Source organism: Bombyx mandarina, chromosome 22, assembly GCF_030267445.1.
Source record: "Bombyx mandarina strain Sakado chromosome 22, ASM3026744v2".
Taxonomy (NCBI): domain Eukaryota; kingdom Metazoa; phylum Arthropoda; class Insecta; order Lepidoptera; family Bombycidae; genus Bombyx; species Bombyx mandarina.
This window is the reverse complement of record NC_143228.1, coordinates 8416043-8433907: the sequence shown is the minus strand read 5'-3', so window position 1 is coordinate 8433907 and position 17865 is coordinate 8416043. Positions and strand designations below refer to the sequence as shown.

The 17865-nt window shown below is 33.0% G+C and overlaps 2 protein-coding genes across 2 annotated transcripts in view; one reads left to right on the top strand and one right to left on the bottom strand.

The window, feature by feature from the left end:
• Positions 1-6601: 6601 nt before the first annotated feature.
• LOC114244245 (uncharacterized) lies at positions 6602-12255 on the bottom strand. Its single transcript, XM_028175999.2, has 6 exons — positions 12102-12255; positions 11816-12016; positions 11326-11502; positions 10424-10762; positions 10196-10334; positions 6602-9151 (listed from the first exon to the last, which is right to left on the bottom strand). The coding sequence occupies exons 2-6, from the start codon at positions 11993-11995 to the stop codon at positions 8592-8594; spliced, it is 1395 nt and encodes a 464-aa protein (XP_028031800.2). The 5' UTR covers positions 11996-12016; positions 12102-12255; the 3' UTR covers positions 6602-8591.
• A 1222-nt stretch (positions 12256-13477) lies between these two features.
• Positions 13478-17865, top strand: part of nudC (nuclear distribution C, dynein complex regulator) — a 32218-nt gene continuing 27830 nt past the window's right edge. The window contains exons 1-4 of the mRNA XM_089737029.1: positions 13478-13793; positions 14701-14778; positions 15875-16097; positions 17354-17511. Coding sequence (XP_089593155.1) covers positions 13719-13793; positions 14701-14778; positions 15875-16097; positions 17354-17511 — 534 coding nt within the window. The 5' untranslated portion in view covers positions 13478-13718. The remainder of the gene's footprint in view (positions 13794-14700; positions 14779-15874; positions 16098-17353; positions 17512-17865) is intronic.

The following is a 17865-nucleotide window of genomic DNA, read 5'->3' as shown; positions in this document are numbered from 1 at the left end:
ACTCTAGAAAGTAAAATGCACGGTTACTTCGTGACTTAAATGAGGAACAACAGTACCGAACCTGCTGCTTAATGGCCCTAAAGTCTGTCCGCATCACCACGGTTCGATGCCGTCACTGTATACGGCACGTCAATATAGACGGTAAATTTCCGGTATAACAGTTCACTTGCGTACCAATTAACTGTAAATTCTATTGAAGCATAAGGAATATACGACGTTGCCGTATCCACAGTGACGGCTCTGGGCTTCTGATGTGTTTAGTGCAAGGAACTAGTACGGTGTATTATCTAGAATTCATTATCTTCCCGAGTCGTAGACACAATTAAAACTAATATTAAATACGATATAAATACAGAAACTGTAAAGTATTTGAAAATGGTCGGAAATAATATAATGACAATAATAAATGCGGAAAAGTAGTTTTTGTGAGCTGGTCATGTTGCGTAAAAACAGATGTACCTAGCCTAAGATTGAACAAGGACATAATCACATAATTATTACTGTAATCGTCACGTAATCTGTCATAGCACTAACCCTTGACTGGTTGGCGTTAAAACACGTTTCAAAAACCCAATTTGCGACTGTAAGATCTCATGAGACCGTACAAGTATCCGTAAGTTAAGTGAACTTCGTTAACTGCTCAGCTATATTTCATGAAACAATACAACGGTACAATCCAGTTTCTGTGTACAATAACTCTTTGCCGGTTTACTTTAAAAGTAATTAATTTGTTCTCCTTTAGATTCGATGATAATGTGTTTATGGCTTAAGACTTTTATACTAAACATTAAACACAAAAAATACTATAAGCGCTCTTATTTATAAGAACGATATCTGTCCAGCAACTTTCAAGTGAGCAAGTATCATCTAAGGCAAGAGTTATAGTGTTTGATTTTCTTTGCCTCTGTAGATAGACGAACCAGTATTGCTCAAGACAATCAGGACACAGCCAAACCGCTGCGTACATTTAACAGATTGGTCGGCTTGGTTGTGTACTCGGAATAGTGTACACTTATGAGTAACGGTGACCATTAACTATGGGTTGGATCTCATATTCAATAGAGCTTCACAAAATTGTAAAGTCAATACTTTTTGCTACGTGTTACTTGAGATCTTGAGCTTAGTTATTATTAGTTAGTACCACGGCCTTGGATATTTTATCCAATGAGCAATAATGCGTTCAGATTTGAGGACTAAGCGTTATCACGATGGATTCTTCTATTACAAACTATTTATACGCGCGACTATTTAGATTACCCGGAAGCCTTTTCAGCTTCATTGGAATAACGACTTCGTTCGGGTGGATTTATTTTTTTGTGTCGAAAAGTTACAATATTTCCAGAGACTTGCTGTTTAGCCAGAACAGATGGACTGGTAGCAAGTGGCCGAGCACCCCCAAAACGACCTAACATTTCAAAAACAGCTGCTTTACGAGTGCCCTTGCCACCGGATCAGACCCCCTGAGAAGACCCCGCGAAAAACTCAGCGGACTTGGGCATTTATGTCGAATTCTTCATTTTAGTTGAAATCTGCGGCAAACACGACGTGTGCGGTGACTTGTGCTTTGGCTGCTAGCGACCAAGGGCACTGAAAGGACTTATTTAAGACATCGACAGTTGTTGGCGACGTGAGGCGGATCGGAAGTTGGTAACAATCACGATAAATGAGATCTCATGTCGCACTGCCGATTCAAAGTAACATTCGGACGAATAACTATGAAAATGAATAATAACTATTGAGATTACATCCTTGCAGTAATGTTATTATTTCACATGTTTCGATTAATTAATTAACACTTAAAGTACCTCGTTTTATTTTCTATAATTACCACCACCTCTCTTCCTATTTCTGCCGTGAAGCAGTAGGTAATGCGTTTCGGTTTGAAGGATCGGGCAGCTGTTATAACTATACTTGAAACCTTAGAACTTATAACTCAAGATGGGTGGCGCATTTACGTTGTAGATGTCTATGGGCTCCAGTAACCACTTAACACTAGGTGGGCTGTGAGCTCGTCCACCCATCTAAGCAATAACTAATGAAATACCTTACAGGGCTTTAATCATTAACGTAGTACATTTTTCAAGGTAATGCCAATGTAAATACACTTGCACTACCATAAATGTGAGACGTCAAATTGTTTTTACTGTTCGCTCTAAACAGATGAGTAGTTTTAAGTGCTGTGAGTATGAGGAGCGAAAAGGAGCAGACTGCGATGCAACCAAACAACGAACCGAAGGAGCACGAAGTTATACGAAGGCTGGCTCATTGATGCGAGCCGCCCACCGGCTTCCAGCGAACACGTACTTTGCGACGCGACGGTTCCAGTTCAATAATCCGTTACTAAAGGATTTTCACTTTCAAAAACCTACCGTATTCCTCATTTATAACAGCAATAATCTCTTCATAAGTCCATTTCTTGTTTCTAATACAGTTCACGTGCTACGAACATCGAACTTTTAAATATTACGTCCGTTATCCAACGGATAAGTAAATGTTATGAAATGTATACGCATCGGTTGCTACAGTTCCGTTGTACTGTTTGTACTTTAATCAGAATATTATCATATTATATCTAACATAAATAATAGTTTAAAAAAAAATTCAGGATATTATCAAAATAACTCTTCTACTGTTCTACTATATCTGTTCATAAAATATTTATAACTACTGATATGTACTATGTACCTCACGCTTTTTTACAATAAAATCATATTTTCTTACACTATTTTTAATTCAAATTTATTAAAATTTATTTTCTATTTTTTAGTTGGATTTAAAATTTTTCAATTTTTTTTATATTGTGTTGTCGTCGGTCCTTAATAAGTATACCAAATTTGGAGTTAATCCAACGTTTCGAAGGGGGTCAAAATCATGTTCAAAGATTCCGTTACAAACATACATACGTCTGAAGCTAATAAAAGCGTAATATAAGCGTCGACATAACGATTTACAAGATCATCATATACAAACGCGCTGAGTATGTTCCAGTGTATGTGGAGTGTCGGTAGAGAAGCCAGGCGCGGGTTATCATGCAGATTGCCGCGAATCAATAGGGGCGCTCGGCCACTGACAGCGGATGACGATCAATATCGTCCCAGTGGAGCTGTCTCCGCATTAAGGGGCTTCCTCGAGCGCCTTTACCCACAACCTACAGGTCGTACATTATGACGCGTTTCAGCGCTGCTTATGCTAGACACTATTTTAGTGCCAGACAAATTATAGTTGTAAAATAAACTAGAATATATCGACTAAAATACGTTAAAAATTAAAAACTCGTTAAATATTTACGATAAACCGTTTAACGTCTTCAAATTAAATTTATTTTAATTAAGTTTTTTTTTCTTACTTTTTGTGTATTGTATCGAGAATAATGAAAACAACGATATATTAATATCGTTTAATAAAAACTTTTGCTTTGGGACAAGAACGTTTCAGTCTGATGTCAGTAAATTGGTAATGAAATATTGGACGTTGGTAGAGGCATATTGACGTTATAATTCGATAGTGGAAGCGTCCGGGAGGCAGAGCACTTTGTATAACCACATTATTGGAATGTACCTATCATATGGAAAATGAACTGAGAGTATGTGAGTGGATGCAATAATGGAGGCAAATGCTCATAATTGTTATATTATATATAACAATTTCTCATTTCATATTGTTTAGCTAAGATCTACATGTTTTTGTTTGTTATAAATGTAGTTCTATATGTAAATGAAGTATTAAATAAAATGAATTTTCAATAATGAGCAAAACTAGCGTAAGTCGGTGTGTGATTTGTGTAACAAAATTGTCGAACGTGTTATTTTAAATATATTAAATATTCCCTGTGCGTATTATTTAGGATCGTTCGTTTTATATTTGAAAGCTGTGATTTAACTTCCAGTACTTACTAAAGTTGTCTCACATTTTCAGCGTTGTTTTAGGTGAAGTTCAGAAGATGATTTTTTTTATTAACTAATTCTTCTCAGGTAACAATAATATATTGCATAATTATTAGGTACTTAAAATTTGCACTTTTTCAGTTTCTAGAAAACAGCCCTGAATATTTGCGAGATTTTTTTTATTGGTATTATGAAAGTGACAAACTCAGAGTCCACCTGGTGTTATAGATAGCCCATAAATATAAACCACATTAATGTCGCCACCCACTTTGAGACGTGAATTCTAACTCTCAGTCTTTATAGTAAAATGGCTGCCCCGCCCTTCAAACCGAAGCGCATTACTGCTTCTGTGGTTACCTACCTTAATGGACTTTTACGGTATGCAGCGGCTTAGTTTTGCCTCTGGCATTGCTGACGTCCATGAGCGACGGTAACCAATCACCATCAGATGGGCCTTATGCTCGTCGTCTGCCTACAGGTGCAATATTTAAAATAAAAAAACTCGCAATACCACCCTTACCACCAGTAATTATAATTTTTGCAGATTTGATTTTTATTACAAGGAGTTATTTCTTCATCGTCATGGAAGTCATTCCTGAACATTTGTTATGTACGTATTTAATTAGAAAAATTGTTAAGAATATTATAATATATTTTTATCTTCCTACGAATGAAACATATTATAATACAATCTCTCAGTTCTTACCTTATTTACGAATGTACAAAATCTATTTCTTCATTTCTTTTTGCGTTAATGGGCAAGACGAGCTTCTCAGTATGTCTCGATTCCGATTCGGTGATAGATTAAGGGAAGCACTGCTATTCCCAGGGCCGATGCGAGAGAGTTTCACAATGAGCACAGTGAGCTCACCTACAAAACTGTACGTAGTTGAAATAGCGCCTTAGGTTACTATCAGCAATTAAATAGAAGAAAAAAATGCGAGTATCGCGCTTATTGTAGATAATTTTAACTTTTATTATTTAATAAATTCGTAATAAACCAGTAGTTGAAGGCCGACAGACTCGACTCGAGATTGCTCTTACGTGGCTTCCATCTCTGAAGATTAAGCAACCTTAATTTCAAAAAACAATTACGTCATAAACATTTCATTAACCGTTTCTCAGCATTCAATAAAATAATCTGTAGTGGCTGATAAATGTAAAATGAGTTATTAGAAAAATGTTCTAAAAATTTAAGACTAACAATCGATAAAACACTAAATCATTGTGATAACAGGGAGTGCTACTTTGGCAGCTATTGTTACCGTGTACCTTTCTGAAAATGGCACAATGAAGAAGTAGCGCGTACTTTGCAGTCGACAGAAGTCTATTCCACCTAAGAGGCTCCGGCGATAAGAATCTATGGCGATTTTTTACCGCTTGAACGTAAAAAGTCAGTAGGATAAAATAAAATTATTACATAATTGAAAGATATCTAGTTAAATTGTTTATCTTAAGGCTCGATACAGCTTTGAGGTCGGACACAGACAGAAAAAAATGGACAATTGTATAATTAACAATTGGCATAAATCCATAAAAAACTTTAATTTTTATAAAAATATATATTTATATATTCCTTAACTGTTTACTGGAGAAACAATTAAGTTGTTAGGTTTTCTGTGAGGGAATCTGAAAGCGAGTAGGTATATTCTTCGTACCGTAAATGAAAGAATAATTTTCGTTGAATTTATACAATTATAACCAATGAAAAAGCCAGCCGAGAGGCTTATAACTAATAGTAAGAGTTTGTGGGTTTCCTGGTTAAAAAATAAGACGAGAAATGTAAATAATTGAGTTTGAGCTGTATTGCAATGGAGTTTGGGATCAGTGGCAGTATAAAATGTACTTAATAAAATGGCTGTATAAAAGGAAATTTTATAGAAACCAGAGTGACTTAAAATATGAAACGTCCGTGTAACTGTTATTTACAATATGTAACATTTTTTTTATTGCAAAGTATAATTTTAGATGTACATGTAGAGTAAAGTAAACTTTACTTAATACCATTATTAAATCAAAACAAATATAAAATATTAAACACAAAAATGACAATGAGCGGTCTTATCGCTTAGAGCCTAATAAATTAATTTCTACAGAATCTTTTTTTGTGATTGAGGGATTTCTATTGGCCTTCGAATTTCACCAAGAGGGTTGAACGAACTTAAGGGCGGACCCTAGGGTTTACTAACCACCTAAACTCCTCCGGGATACTTACCTTTGTAGTTGCCAAGCTTAGACTTAGTAGCGTCAAACATCAGCAGATCAGCTGTATTCATCCAGACTATTCAAAAGTTTAACCGAATGCCGTAGTAGCCAGAATGCCGCTATACACCTTCACTGGTGGCAGGACCTCTTGGGAGTCCGCACGGATAGGTACCACCACTCCGCCTATTTCCGCCGTGAAGCAGTAATGCGTTTCGGTTCGAAGGGTGGGGTAGCCGTTGTAACTATACTGAGATCTTAGAACTTATATCTCGAGGTAGGTGGCGCATTTACGTTGTAGATGTCTATAGGCTCCAGTAACCACTTAACACCAGGTGGGCTGTGAGCTCGTCCATCCATCTAAGCGATAAAAAAAAATCGTACAGTGAAAATCTTACATTACACTTTTAATTAAAAACAGGCTCCACGCATCACGAGAGTAGGGCCAGTTCTAATAGGTATCTCATATTCAAGGTAACTTGGTAGGTGTTTTTTTCCAAAAGACTTAAAACACATTTTTACGAAGCATAAAATCTTTATTTATAACATAATAATAAATCTTGTAAAATTCTGAATAAAATATTCAACAATACTACATTACACAATGTAAATAATATCTCCATTAAAACTATTAATATACTAAATTGGTACATAATATTATAATATAATGTACGTTCATAATCTATCTTAATTACTAATCATTAATTAACAAATTTTCACTAATGGCATCCGATACGTTGGGCGCATCGAGTCGATATAATTTTTCTTACAAATACATTGTTGAGATAACAAAATTAAATATATTAATATAAGAGTTCATTTAAATATTTACGTAAACTAAACAATCTACTCAATATACTACTACAGGTAACTTAAAAATAACATTGAAACTTTTCAATATCGGTTCGCTAGCTATTTTATAAACTGTTTTGGCACATTTTACCAAACAAAATAATATTTAACCAAACAGGATACGTGGCGTAGAATTGAAGCGAAAATTAATTAAATATTCCCTTAGTATTACAGCTCGTTGTTTAAGTGACTGATTTTGTAACAAAATCATGGACACAGTACTGATTCCATCATTTTTAGATAAATAAAAATTGGTACATTTTCTCCTTTGTTTGCCGTCCGATTTATTTTTTGTACTGTTATTAATTAAAAACATATTATAAATGTAATATAATAATATATAACAGTATTAATTAAAGTTTCTTTCTCAAAATGTTAGGAACAAAGCAAAAGAGGACATGTGGCACACAAAATTAGTCTAAATCTTGCGGTATTATGGTCGAATTTCGATTATTGCGCGAACAATAGCAGAGACAGAAACTTTATATTAACTTTTTAATTGATTCCCTTCTTTACATAACTGTATGTTAAGCTCCGTCGGTCAGCACACATGTATAAATTTTCCATAAAAAATAAATAACTAAACAGCATTCAATGTAAGTCAATAAATATTCTCAAATTATTTGGCGTCTTAAACCTGTAACATCAAGACTTGAACTAGGAACAAATTAAATCAAAATATAGATGGAAACAAAACATAGCACTTTTCTTGTGCTGGCAGTAACCAACATTACATTTAAAATGTTAAGAAATAAAAATTATATGAATTTCTATAGAGAAAAATATTGGATACTACATAACTATTCATTACACGTACATTATTGAGAAAAAAATAACCATTTAAAAACTATAAAATATGAGCTTGCTCATAATTATAACTAAAAGAATTTTAATAATCTATAAAATGAACTGTCAAATTTTAGAACACCAAATATATAGCACCAATCACATTAGTTTTGCACCAAATAATTTTTTCTCAAGATCTCAAAAACAAATTTACTTACAGTGTAAAAATAATTTTATATCAAATAGAAAAGAAGCAACTGGTCTTTTTTTACATTAAAACACTGCAGAGTTTAACGTCAGTCTCTACTTACATCAATTCAATTAAAATATTTAATTCACTTTAGTACAAAATTGTATTAGACGGATCAAATTTATCTTTATAAAAACTATGTTTGAATTTCGACACGGACATACTAGAGACCCAACAAATTTCCTCTTGCTTATTTTTTTTTATTACAACCATACTCGTAAGGAACCATCTCCAGCATATATAACATAAGTAAATTAACTCACTCATACACATTTTCATGTCAAATAAATTGTCTTTCAGAATCACTGAAAAGTATATTTTATAAATAATTTTAATTCCTAAGTGTCCATTGTGGTATATAAAAATACTCGAACATTCCTGTACTCAGCAATTTACCTATAAATATCGTTCCTCATTTTAAAGGTGTTTTCTTTCTAGTTAACATTAGATGGCCGAAAACACTTTCAAAAAAATTGTCAACAATCACTATGATTTCATTGCTATTACTTTATTAACAAGGCACATTTTAAAAATATTTTACTTATATAGTGGCTTGTCCTAATTGACAAGGGACTGAGGCTAAGGCACGTAATATAAGACCATAATAATTTAAATAATTAGTTTCTTTGACCATGACTTGTCCACATGTGCTCCTTAAAAGTTTCACGCATTGTGAACGATCTTGGACACAGATAGCAACACAATCTATTCGTTAAATCTGAATGCATTAACCTTACATGATATTTGAGTGCTGACTGATTAGAATATTTCATTCCACAATGCGGGCAATCCCCACAAATAGCAGCATGGTTAGATTGTTGGTGGGACATTATTTGCGATGTTGAAGCTCCACCTCCCAAACCTGGTACAGTGGACATGCCAGCAAGTAGTAATAAAGCCTGCGATTGTTCTTGATTATATGTGTTCTCTGTATCACCATCTTGATGTTCAGAGAGAAGTACTTCTGGTTCATACTCCACATCAGATTTTGGTGACTGTCTTTCTGGTTTTACTTGTACTTCATCAGATGTGTTTTTTATTGGACTCCTAGATGAATTATTGTGTGAAACAGTTTCAGTGTTTGAATCTTTTGATCTACTGGGACCTATTTCTCCAATATTAACTGTTTTTTTTCCTGATAAATTACTGGCACTGTCACTTTTTGAAGGATTAATTCCTGAAAATACAATACAATACTCATTTTTTACCAAATAAATAAAACTTCCGTCAGAAGCCGTCGTAGCCTAAAGGATAAGACGTCCGGTGCATTCGCATCTAGCGATTCACCGGTGTTCGAATCTCACAGGCGGGGGTACCAATTTTTCTAATGAAATAAGACCTTAACAAATGTTCACGATTGACTTCCATGGTGAAGGAATAACATTGTGTAATAAAAACCAAACCTGCAAAATTATAATTTGCGTAATCACTGGTGGTAGTGTAGGTGGTCACTCTTGTGAGTCCGCATGGATAGGTACCACCGCCCCGCCTTTTTCTGCCGTAAAGCAGTAATGCGTTTCGGTTTGAAGGGTAGGGCAGCCGTTGTAACTATACTTGAGACTTTTGAATGTATGGCGCATTTACGTTGTAGATGTCTATGGGCTCTAGTAACCACTTAACGCCAGGTGGACTGTGAGCAGGTCCACACATCTAAGCAATAAAAAAAATAAAAAAAACTTCCTAATGTATCAGCAAAAACTCAGGAAGGCAAAAAAGCAAAGTCTTAGGAAGTGAGAAATTTATTTAAACCTTGAAGTTTTAGAATAGCAGCAAATTTAATTTTGGCTAAATTCAATTTTGATCTGTGTCTCAAGGTGCATAGCATTTTCCAATTAACATCAAATGGATTATGATCTCAGACCATGTATGCTCACTATCAATGTACATCTTAGCGTAAATTTCGAAAAAACAACTTTTTTCTCAATGCCACCATGCCAGAATAAGAAAATTTAAAATATTTAATTATTGTTTGATCAATGTTTGTAAAACAGTATTATTTTCTATTTTAAATAAATTGTAATATGTGGTTAATTATATATTCATTTTTGATCCACTTTTGGCTAGTAAATGATTAATGTGGCCCTAAGGTGTTTCATTAAGTTACGAAAGTATACACAATTAAGTTTCATTCTGCCTTATTTTAAAGCTAGCATGGCAATTTTGAAATAATAAGGGGCAGGTGGTCAATTATTCAACATGATAATACAATCTTTTTCTTTACCTGATAACAAGGACCTTGCAAGCATGCTGTTTTCATAATCTGGAAGGCTGTCATCTTGTTCTGATAGAATGGCAGTTGATAATTCAGTTGAATTATCATCAAGCACTTCGGTTTTCATTGGTATTGAACAATCATGCACCTGGAAACAATATAGAATATTAAATTATGCGGTCACAGCTTCAATACTTTTCTGAAATGAAATTAATACTAGTGGAAATAAGTTCAAACCTGAGATGATGTACTTTTCCCATTGGCAGTTATTAGTGGAGAGTCATTTTTTCCATCACATTTCTTGTCAACATTGTTTTCAACAGGAAGCACATTGTCAATTTTGGAAGATTGTGAAAAATTGTTTAATCTAGGAATATCACATGTATCCAGGACCTTGCTTTTTTTGTAACTGTCACCGACTGACACATCATTTGGCTTGTCTGAAGTGCTGCTTCTGCGTTTCTTTAGTCCTGGTAACTTTGCATCCTTGTGGGAGGCATTGTGGTGTGGTCTTGATGAAATTGTTAACTGAGTGTATAGTTTGTTTGATGTATTAGGTGATGTAAAGTTTTCTTTCTGTAAAATAAACAAATTTAAAACTGTACCACCATCAAAGCAAAAATACTTTGAATGATCTTTAAATGAATATGAGCATTTAATTAAAGTTCAGTAAGGCTTACACAAAAAAAAACAACAAATAGCAATTTTTTTTTAGTAATGTTATCTATACTAATATTATAAAGAGGAAAGATTTGTTTGTTTGTTTGTTTGTTTCGAATAGGCTCCGAAACTACTGACCCGATTTGAAAAATTATTTTTCCATTAGAAGCCGACATTGTCCCTGACGAAAATAGGCTACTTTTTAAAAAAAAAATTTTTTTTTGTTTGTTTTATGTGTGTTTTAATGTTTCCGAAGCGAAGCGAGGGCGGGTCGCTAGTAACTTATTAAAGGGAGATTATCATTACTACCCCTTCCAATTTACCCATAAAATCTGCTAATGGAAGCATCAACAGATTTTGTTTTGGTTTTTTACTGTAGTTGTTGGTCACAACATCAATAAAAGTTATCTATGGTATATTGGAATCTGTTTTTCATTTCTATAGCATTTCAAATGTAATAAACATAGAACTTTCATCACCTGTTGAGTTACTCCAGTAAGTCCTTTCACTTGCAATAAGGCAGCAGTGTGAAGAAATGAAGACAATTTACTCTCTTCAATGAAAACTTCACCTTGGTACATGTATGATAACAAGCTCACAATATCATCTGCAGACACATCTTTCAAAATGATCACTGGATGCTGACATGGGTTTTCCTGAGATAAACACAAATTTTCATTGATAAAATTCAATAGAACCATTAGGTTTACTTAACAAAATATTAAAGTATCCTTACATTTTTCTGTAATAAAATAATTAAAAAAAAAAAAAAAAAAGTAAAATAAAATTTTGTAGAACCCTTATTAAAAAAGTATTGAAAATAAAATCCTTTTATTAGGTGCATAAACGAACATAGCATACATTTAGTAGTAAGTAGGTATATTGTTGGTATTCGCATGACATTGCATATACCATAACATACTTACTTGTAAATGAATATGAAGGTTATTAATGTCCTAAGTCATTTACCTTGAACACATTCCTGAAGTACGGACTGCACGCTGACAAAATGACTTTGTGGGCCTTGATATTTCTACCTTCACAAGTAAGCGTCACATCAACTAAATCTTCAGAACATTTTAAGGAATCCAATGCACTCACAATATTCGATTGAAAATTGTTCCAGCGTAAACAAAATTGGTCGGCCATTCTTAAGGTTTCAATTTATATCTGCAAAAGAAAAATATTTCGCTGACTTCATTTTGACACATGACATCGAAGGAAAGAAAAAACAATTGTATTATTAATTACTCACAAACCTGTTCCGTAAAGTAAATTACATTTTAATAAAACATTCAATTTCTGTGAAAACGTATTCAAATCTTCTCTATTTTTTTAGAAAATGCACAAAAATGCAATGACCTCCATTGATTTGACACTGACTTTTTCTTTCACTTTCCTTTGTCTATGGATTTTGCGTATCTTTTTGGTCTTTATTCTATGCTTGAAGTGATGGATTAGTGATAGACCTCAGAGTATAATATATGAGTCGTCTATTATCAAAGGTGGCAATCTGTGCATTTGGACAAAAAAATGTTATTGATATGTCAATACAGATTGATTTGAATATAATCGTCTCCTTCAAAGAATACGGTTCAAAACCTGCATTAAATAAAGGTTAATACTTAACCTGTTATTTATCTAAGATATCGATCAGAATATTTTTGTGACTGCCAATGGAATACAAAGTCAATAATTCGTTTTTCTGATTTACCAATAATTGTCCAAAAGTCACATTGCCGGCTTTGATAATAGTCGACTCATATATCCCTTTACTAAATCAAAAATGCTATTACAATTTATGATTGATGAAAATAGACATATTTTAAGCTATAATTAACAACTCTCATAATAGCTGGAGTTCCACCTACATGCTAGAAACGTACCGTGGGGCATGCCAGAGTTAAGCTGACTATTATAATCTCCGGTGGCTCAACAGGCCATATCGCTAATACGACTAAGACAGATGTCAATAAATGTTGGGGGAAAGGTGACATATTCCCCGAAAACACATCTCTCTTCACCACCTTACTCCCACTTAACGTCATTCCGATTGTCAACGTCATAACCACCAGAACTTTCGATTGGCGAGCTAAGCTGCTGCCTATTGAAAGTCTTGCGCTTACGGACTACGGGTATATTCGTTCACTTTATCATACCATAATAGTGTTTTGTCGTGTCGGCAACTATTTTCTCTCTGCAAAGTAATATGTCCAATGATTTGATGTATCATTCAACTTGTTCGTAGAGATAGATGAAAATTATTAATTTAAAATAAAATTTAAAGCTTTTAGAGGAATTTTTAAACGTTTTAGTATATTTAGTAAAGAAAACTTTTAAAGGATTCCATTTCCACGCATGAAGTATGAATATACTTTATATATTATTTGATATTACAACAAATTAGCTATGAAGAATCGTTCGTTATCTCCTTGTGAGCAATAAACACAAAATAGTGTGTAAAATGAAAATAAAAGAAAATAAGAATGTTGGTTGGTATTTTGTAATCACTGAACACGGTTTATTATAAAGTTTAGTTACGGATAATTTACTTATTCCGGTCGATATATTCACGAGGAAATTAAAGCTTTCTCGATTTTTATTTTTCTATTCATACTTTTTGTAACCATGTAGTGCAATAAAGTCATAATTACCTCTAATAATTTCATCTCTACGGTACCCTCAAATGGAAACATAACCGTAACGTGTCAAGTTGACGTTGTCATATAATAAGTGTCAACAAATCGTTTGTTTGGCTGAGATTGAGTTGCGGTTTTTCGACTCTAGTTGTAATAATTGAAAAACAAAAGTATTACCTACGTAATTTTAAAAACAAGTACCTGTGACTTACCGTCTTAATACTAAAGTAAATATGGCAAACGATCCTGAAAGATTTGATTCCATGCTCCTAGCTATGGCACAACAGCACGAAGGCGGCGTAAAAGATGTAAGAGTAAATTATTATTTTTGCTTTATTCACAATAATATAACAGATATAAATCATGACACTAAACAATATACTTTAATTAAGTCTTTATCAAAGCGCTTAGTTGTTTCTCGTTAAATTGAATCGCTTGCACGTGTTGTCATAACAACACATTCTAGAAACTTGGGAGGTTACTAGTGGAAGATACCTACTTTTAAAGCCTTGATGTCCTTAATACTTTTGTTCGTAGTTTTGTTGACTTTTAGAAATAAGTAAGTTACAAGCTCATTACTTACATATCAGACACATAATCCATTAATTTGAAAAATTACATTCAAAAGCACAAAGAAAGGGACAACAGTATTATTTCTACTAATGTTAGGACAAAGTATATAATTGGAACATTTTCTTTAATTGATTGCATTTTGAATTTGAAATTCATTATTATATTCATCATAGTATTCATATTATATTCATAATAGTTATTGATCTTAAATATGATGAGCATTTTATGCTGTTATGTGTTTGATAATAATTTAATAAATTATATATTTCTAATGTAATGAAATTCATCAACAACTACATTATTATTTCTTTATTTATTCTATAGGCTGAATGATCTCACAGCTCATTTGGTCTTAAGTGATTATAATTTGAGGTGTTCAGATATAAGGTGAAAGTTTCAATTGTATTGGTAGTTTCGATTGCAGAATGCATGATTTTGTGACAAAAATAGGCAGGGCAGTGTGCATAGTTTGACTTTTTAATGTTTTCAATTGTGTAAAAGTTAAATCAAATTTGTTGGGAGTTGGAATGTTTCCCTATGTCTGCTGCAAGGGGTGCAGTTGCATCTGTGAGCTCTTGCAATGTGGTCTACCACTGGTAGATTTTAAAGATGAAAAGTTTAATTATTTTTTGTTGTTTCCAGCTGCTGAACACAATAGTTAGCTTTTTGTCTAGAAAAACTGACTTTTTCACTGGTGGCCGTGAAGGAGAATGGGAGCAGGTATATATTGCTTAAAAATAATCTTACTAGTATTTTAGATAAAAACAATATATACAGTCAAAACCGTTTACTGCGACATAGTTTAGGACAACATGCCGGTTATAATAACCTAGAACAAAGGTCCCGGCTGAATGCTATATGACCGCTGTATTAAAAACATTGCTTTATACGACATTGCTAATAACAACATACCTCATAAAACGACATAATATTTCGGAGAATTAGATCTGTTAGAACGACCGGCTAAGCTGTATTGTAAACAATTTGAATCCACATTTGTATTAAAATCAGGAAAGGAAGCAATAGGATTTAGTTTAGTGTAGGGTCTTTTCTGATTCTTAGAAACAAAACACGTGCATGCAGTAGAGTCAAAGCCCGCTTCTTCATATCTTTTCAGTTAGCTTGTTACTTATCTATACACAAGACGCACCAAAACTTTGTGGAGTTATTCGTGAAACTTTGAAAATGTTGCGAAAAAAAAGAAAACAATATTGAAGAAAAATCGCGTAATATATCCAAGCTAGAGAACGGAATTTCAAACAAAGACTTAGCAAAGGAATATGGTGTAGTGGTGTGAGTGGGACACTCGACATATTTCAACCATTTGGAAAGAGCGAGAAAAAATTCAAACGCTTTATGACAATAATTTTACAGAAAAATAATATGCATTGTACTTATGTGTAATAAACATAATGTACATAGTTGAATAAATATAGTTTTCCAATAATTCCCTATCGATTTGTTTGTACTTGCACGATACACATTAAACATCACCGGTTGTTACGACTATCGGTTTTTACGACTGAATATGAGCAGTCCCTTCGATGTCGTTATAACAGATTTTGACTGTATATATATGTATATATATATATATATATATATATTAAAATAAAATCATTGATAACTTTGCTTAGGCAAATAGTCCATAAAAGACATTAAAACTTAATAAATTTTCATATATCATAAATAAATTTGTGGTTAAGATGCATTAATTTAATTAGGCAGCAGCTATACTATGCTATTAGTGATGCCTCTTGGGTCAATAATTGAAACTCGATTTTGAATAAATCTCTAATGTACAGTTTTGTTTTTTCAGGTAGTCAAAGATACTTTCTACACCCATGCTAAAAAAGCATGTGATGAAGCTAATAGGATTAAGAAAGAAAAAGAAGAAGCAGACAAGAGATTAAAGGAGATTCAACAAAGGAAAGAACAAGAGAGACTTGCAAATGATTTTGAACCTGCTACTGTAACTGAACTCACTGATCAGGAAGCAGAGAAATTAAAGGAAGATATTGAAAAGGACAAAAATGAAAAGAGTATGATTTGTTTTTATTAATAGTTGTATTTATATTATTTTTCCACCCAAAGCTTCACCTGCATTATCTATAATTTAATTTGTTTGGGTACAGACCCATGAACAGAAGTAGGATGAAAGAGAGTCTATATTCTCTCCCAAGTTCATTTTTAAATTATGATAATAGCTTTTTTGTAAAATCAGATTTTAATAGTAATTCAACAATAGTAAAGTCAATTTATCTCATTTAAAGTACATGAAAAATCTGTTCATTGTTTTGGAAATGTGCACAAACAAACCACAAAACACTCACAAAACAATACTAAAAATGTCTTGTTATATTACTTGTTTTTACTTACTTTTTTTCCTTTTTTTATTTCTTGTCTTTAATGTATAGAAATTATTATACTTTATTATATATGCATTGATTATAAGTATGTTACCTAAAGGACTCTCAGCACTCAGTTTCTTCTATTGATATTAGACTGTTTGCACTGCTTACAACCGTCTTTGACATAAAAAAACGAACTGATGATTCTTTAAGTATATCTGCAGTAATATACTCATAAAAATAAGGAATACAGAACTTCCATTTCTACACAATTAGATATCTGTTAAAATCAAATTGAATATGATTACAAATAAACTTTGTAGAAAAAACCTGAGATAAAATATGAGAAATATCATGAAGTCCCTAAATTATTAAACTTAAATTTCTATCATTTTAGATTATCATTTCTGTTTGGATTTTGGTTATGTTCATGGTTATAAGTGGTCTTAAAAGGACTTTATTCGTAACATATTGACTAGAGCAAGCACCATCTTTGACATAAAAATTCCCAAGCTAAAAATGTTCTAATCAATTTTGTGCTACTTTTGACAAAACAAAAAGTAGAATTCCAGTTACTCTGAATGCATTGTATTATGGATAATATATGCAGTCTAGGTATTAATCTTAACTAATCTACCAGTTATAAAACTTGATTTTATAATTTTTTTAAATCAGTGTGTATTTCGCTTAGACATTCCACTTCTCATAAAGCACTATTGACCTGCTTTTTATTTGTTTTCCATCCACAGATATTAAACATAAAACAAACAGTAGAAATCTTATAATTATGGTAATTTCTGGTTAACTATAAAATTAAAATTGTATTGAATAATTCCAAGTTATCACTCTAGTGTTGAATATACAATCATGATCCAAAATATGAACTTAAACACTCCTAGACATAAATATAATGACACCACATCAGTATATTTCCTTCATATATGCAGATGCAGAAGTTGGCAGTGGTGATAGCAGTGATGTTACTGAGCCTGCAACGCCCGAAGAGGATGACGATCCCAAAGAAAAGGGGAAGTTGAAACCTAATGCCGGAAATGGATGTGATCTGGAGCACTACAAATGGACACAGACACTGGAAGAAGTAGAGGTGAGTCATTGGTATTAAATTCAAAACCATAGAGTTTATTCAGTTATTCTCCATTATCTACTTAAACATCTAGTAAAATGGCCACTATATCTTTAAGAGACTCAATGATGAATAAACATTACACGCTTCGCTGTACATGCATCGCTGTACATGCATAACTCTGTATAAACTAATAGTTGTTGATACATGCACACTGTCTAACTTGCGGCATTTCTATTGAGAGCCGTAGCTGTATTTGCAACACAAAAAACCCAGTTTTGTGTGCTGTGTTAGCTCAAGTTGGTGTTAAACGTTTACTGCAATGAAATGAATTGAAAATTTCATGTGGCCGCCATTTTTGAGACATGATTTCTA

Excerpts from the sequence above, each read along its gene's own strand:
- LOC114244245 (XM_028175999.2), bottom strand. The coding sequence starts at position 11,995 with ATGGCCGACCAATTTTGTTTACGCTGGAACAATTTTCAATCGAATATT. Across the intron at positions 11,503-11,815 it reads ACTTCAGGAATGTGTTCAAG|GAAAACCCATGTCAGCATCC; the intron begins GTAAATGACTTA and ends TGTTTATCTCAG. Across the intron at positions 10,763-11,325 it reads TTACTGGAGTAACTCAACAG|AAAGAAAACTTTACATCACC; the intron begins GTGATGAAAGTT and ends TTTATTTTACAG.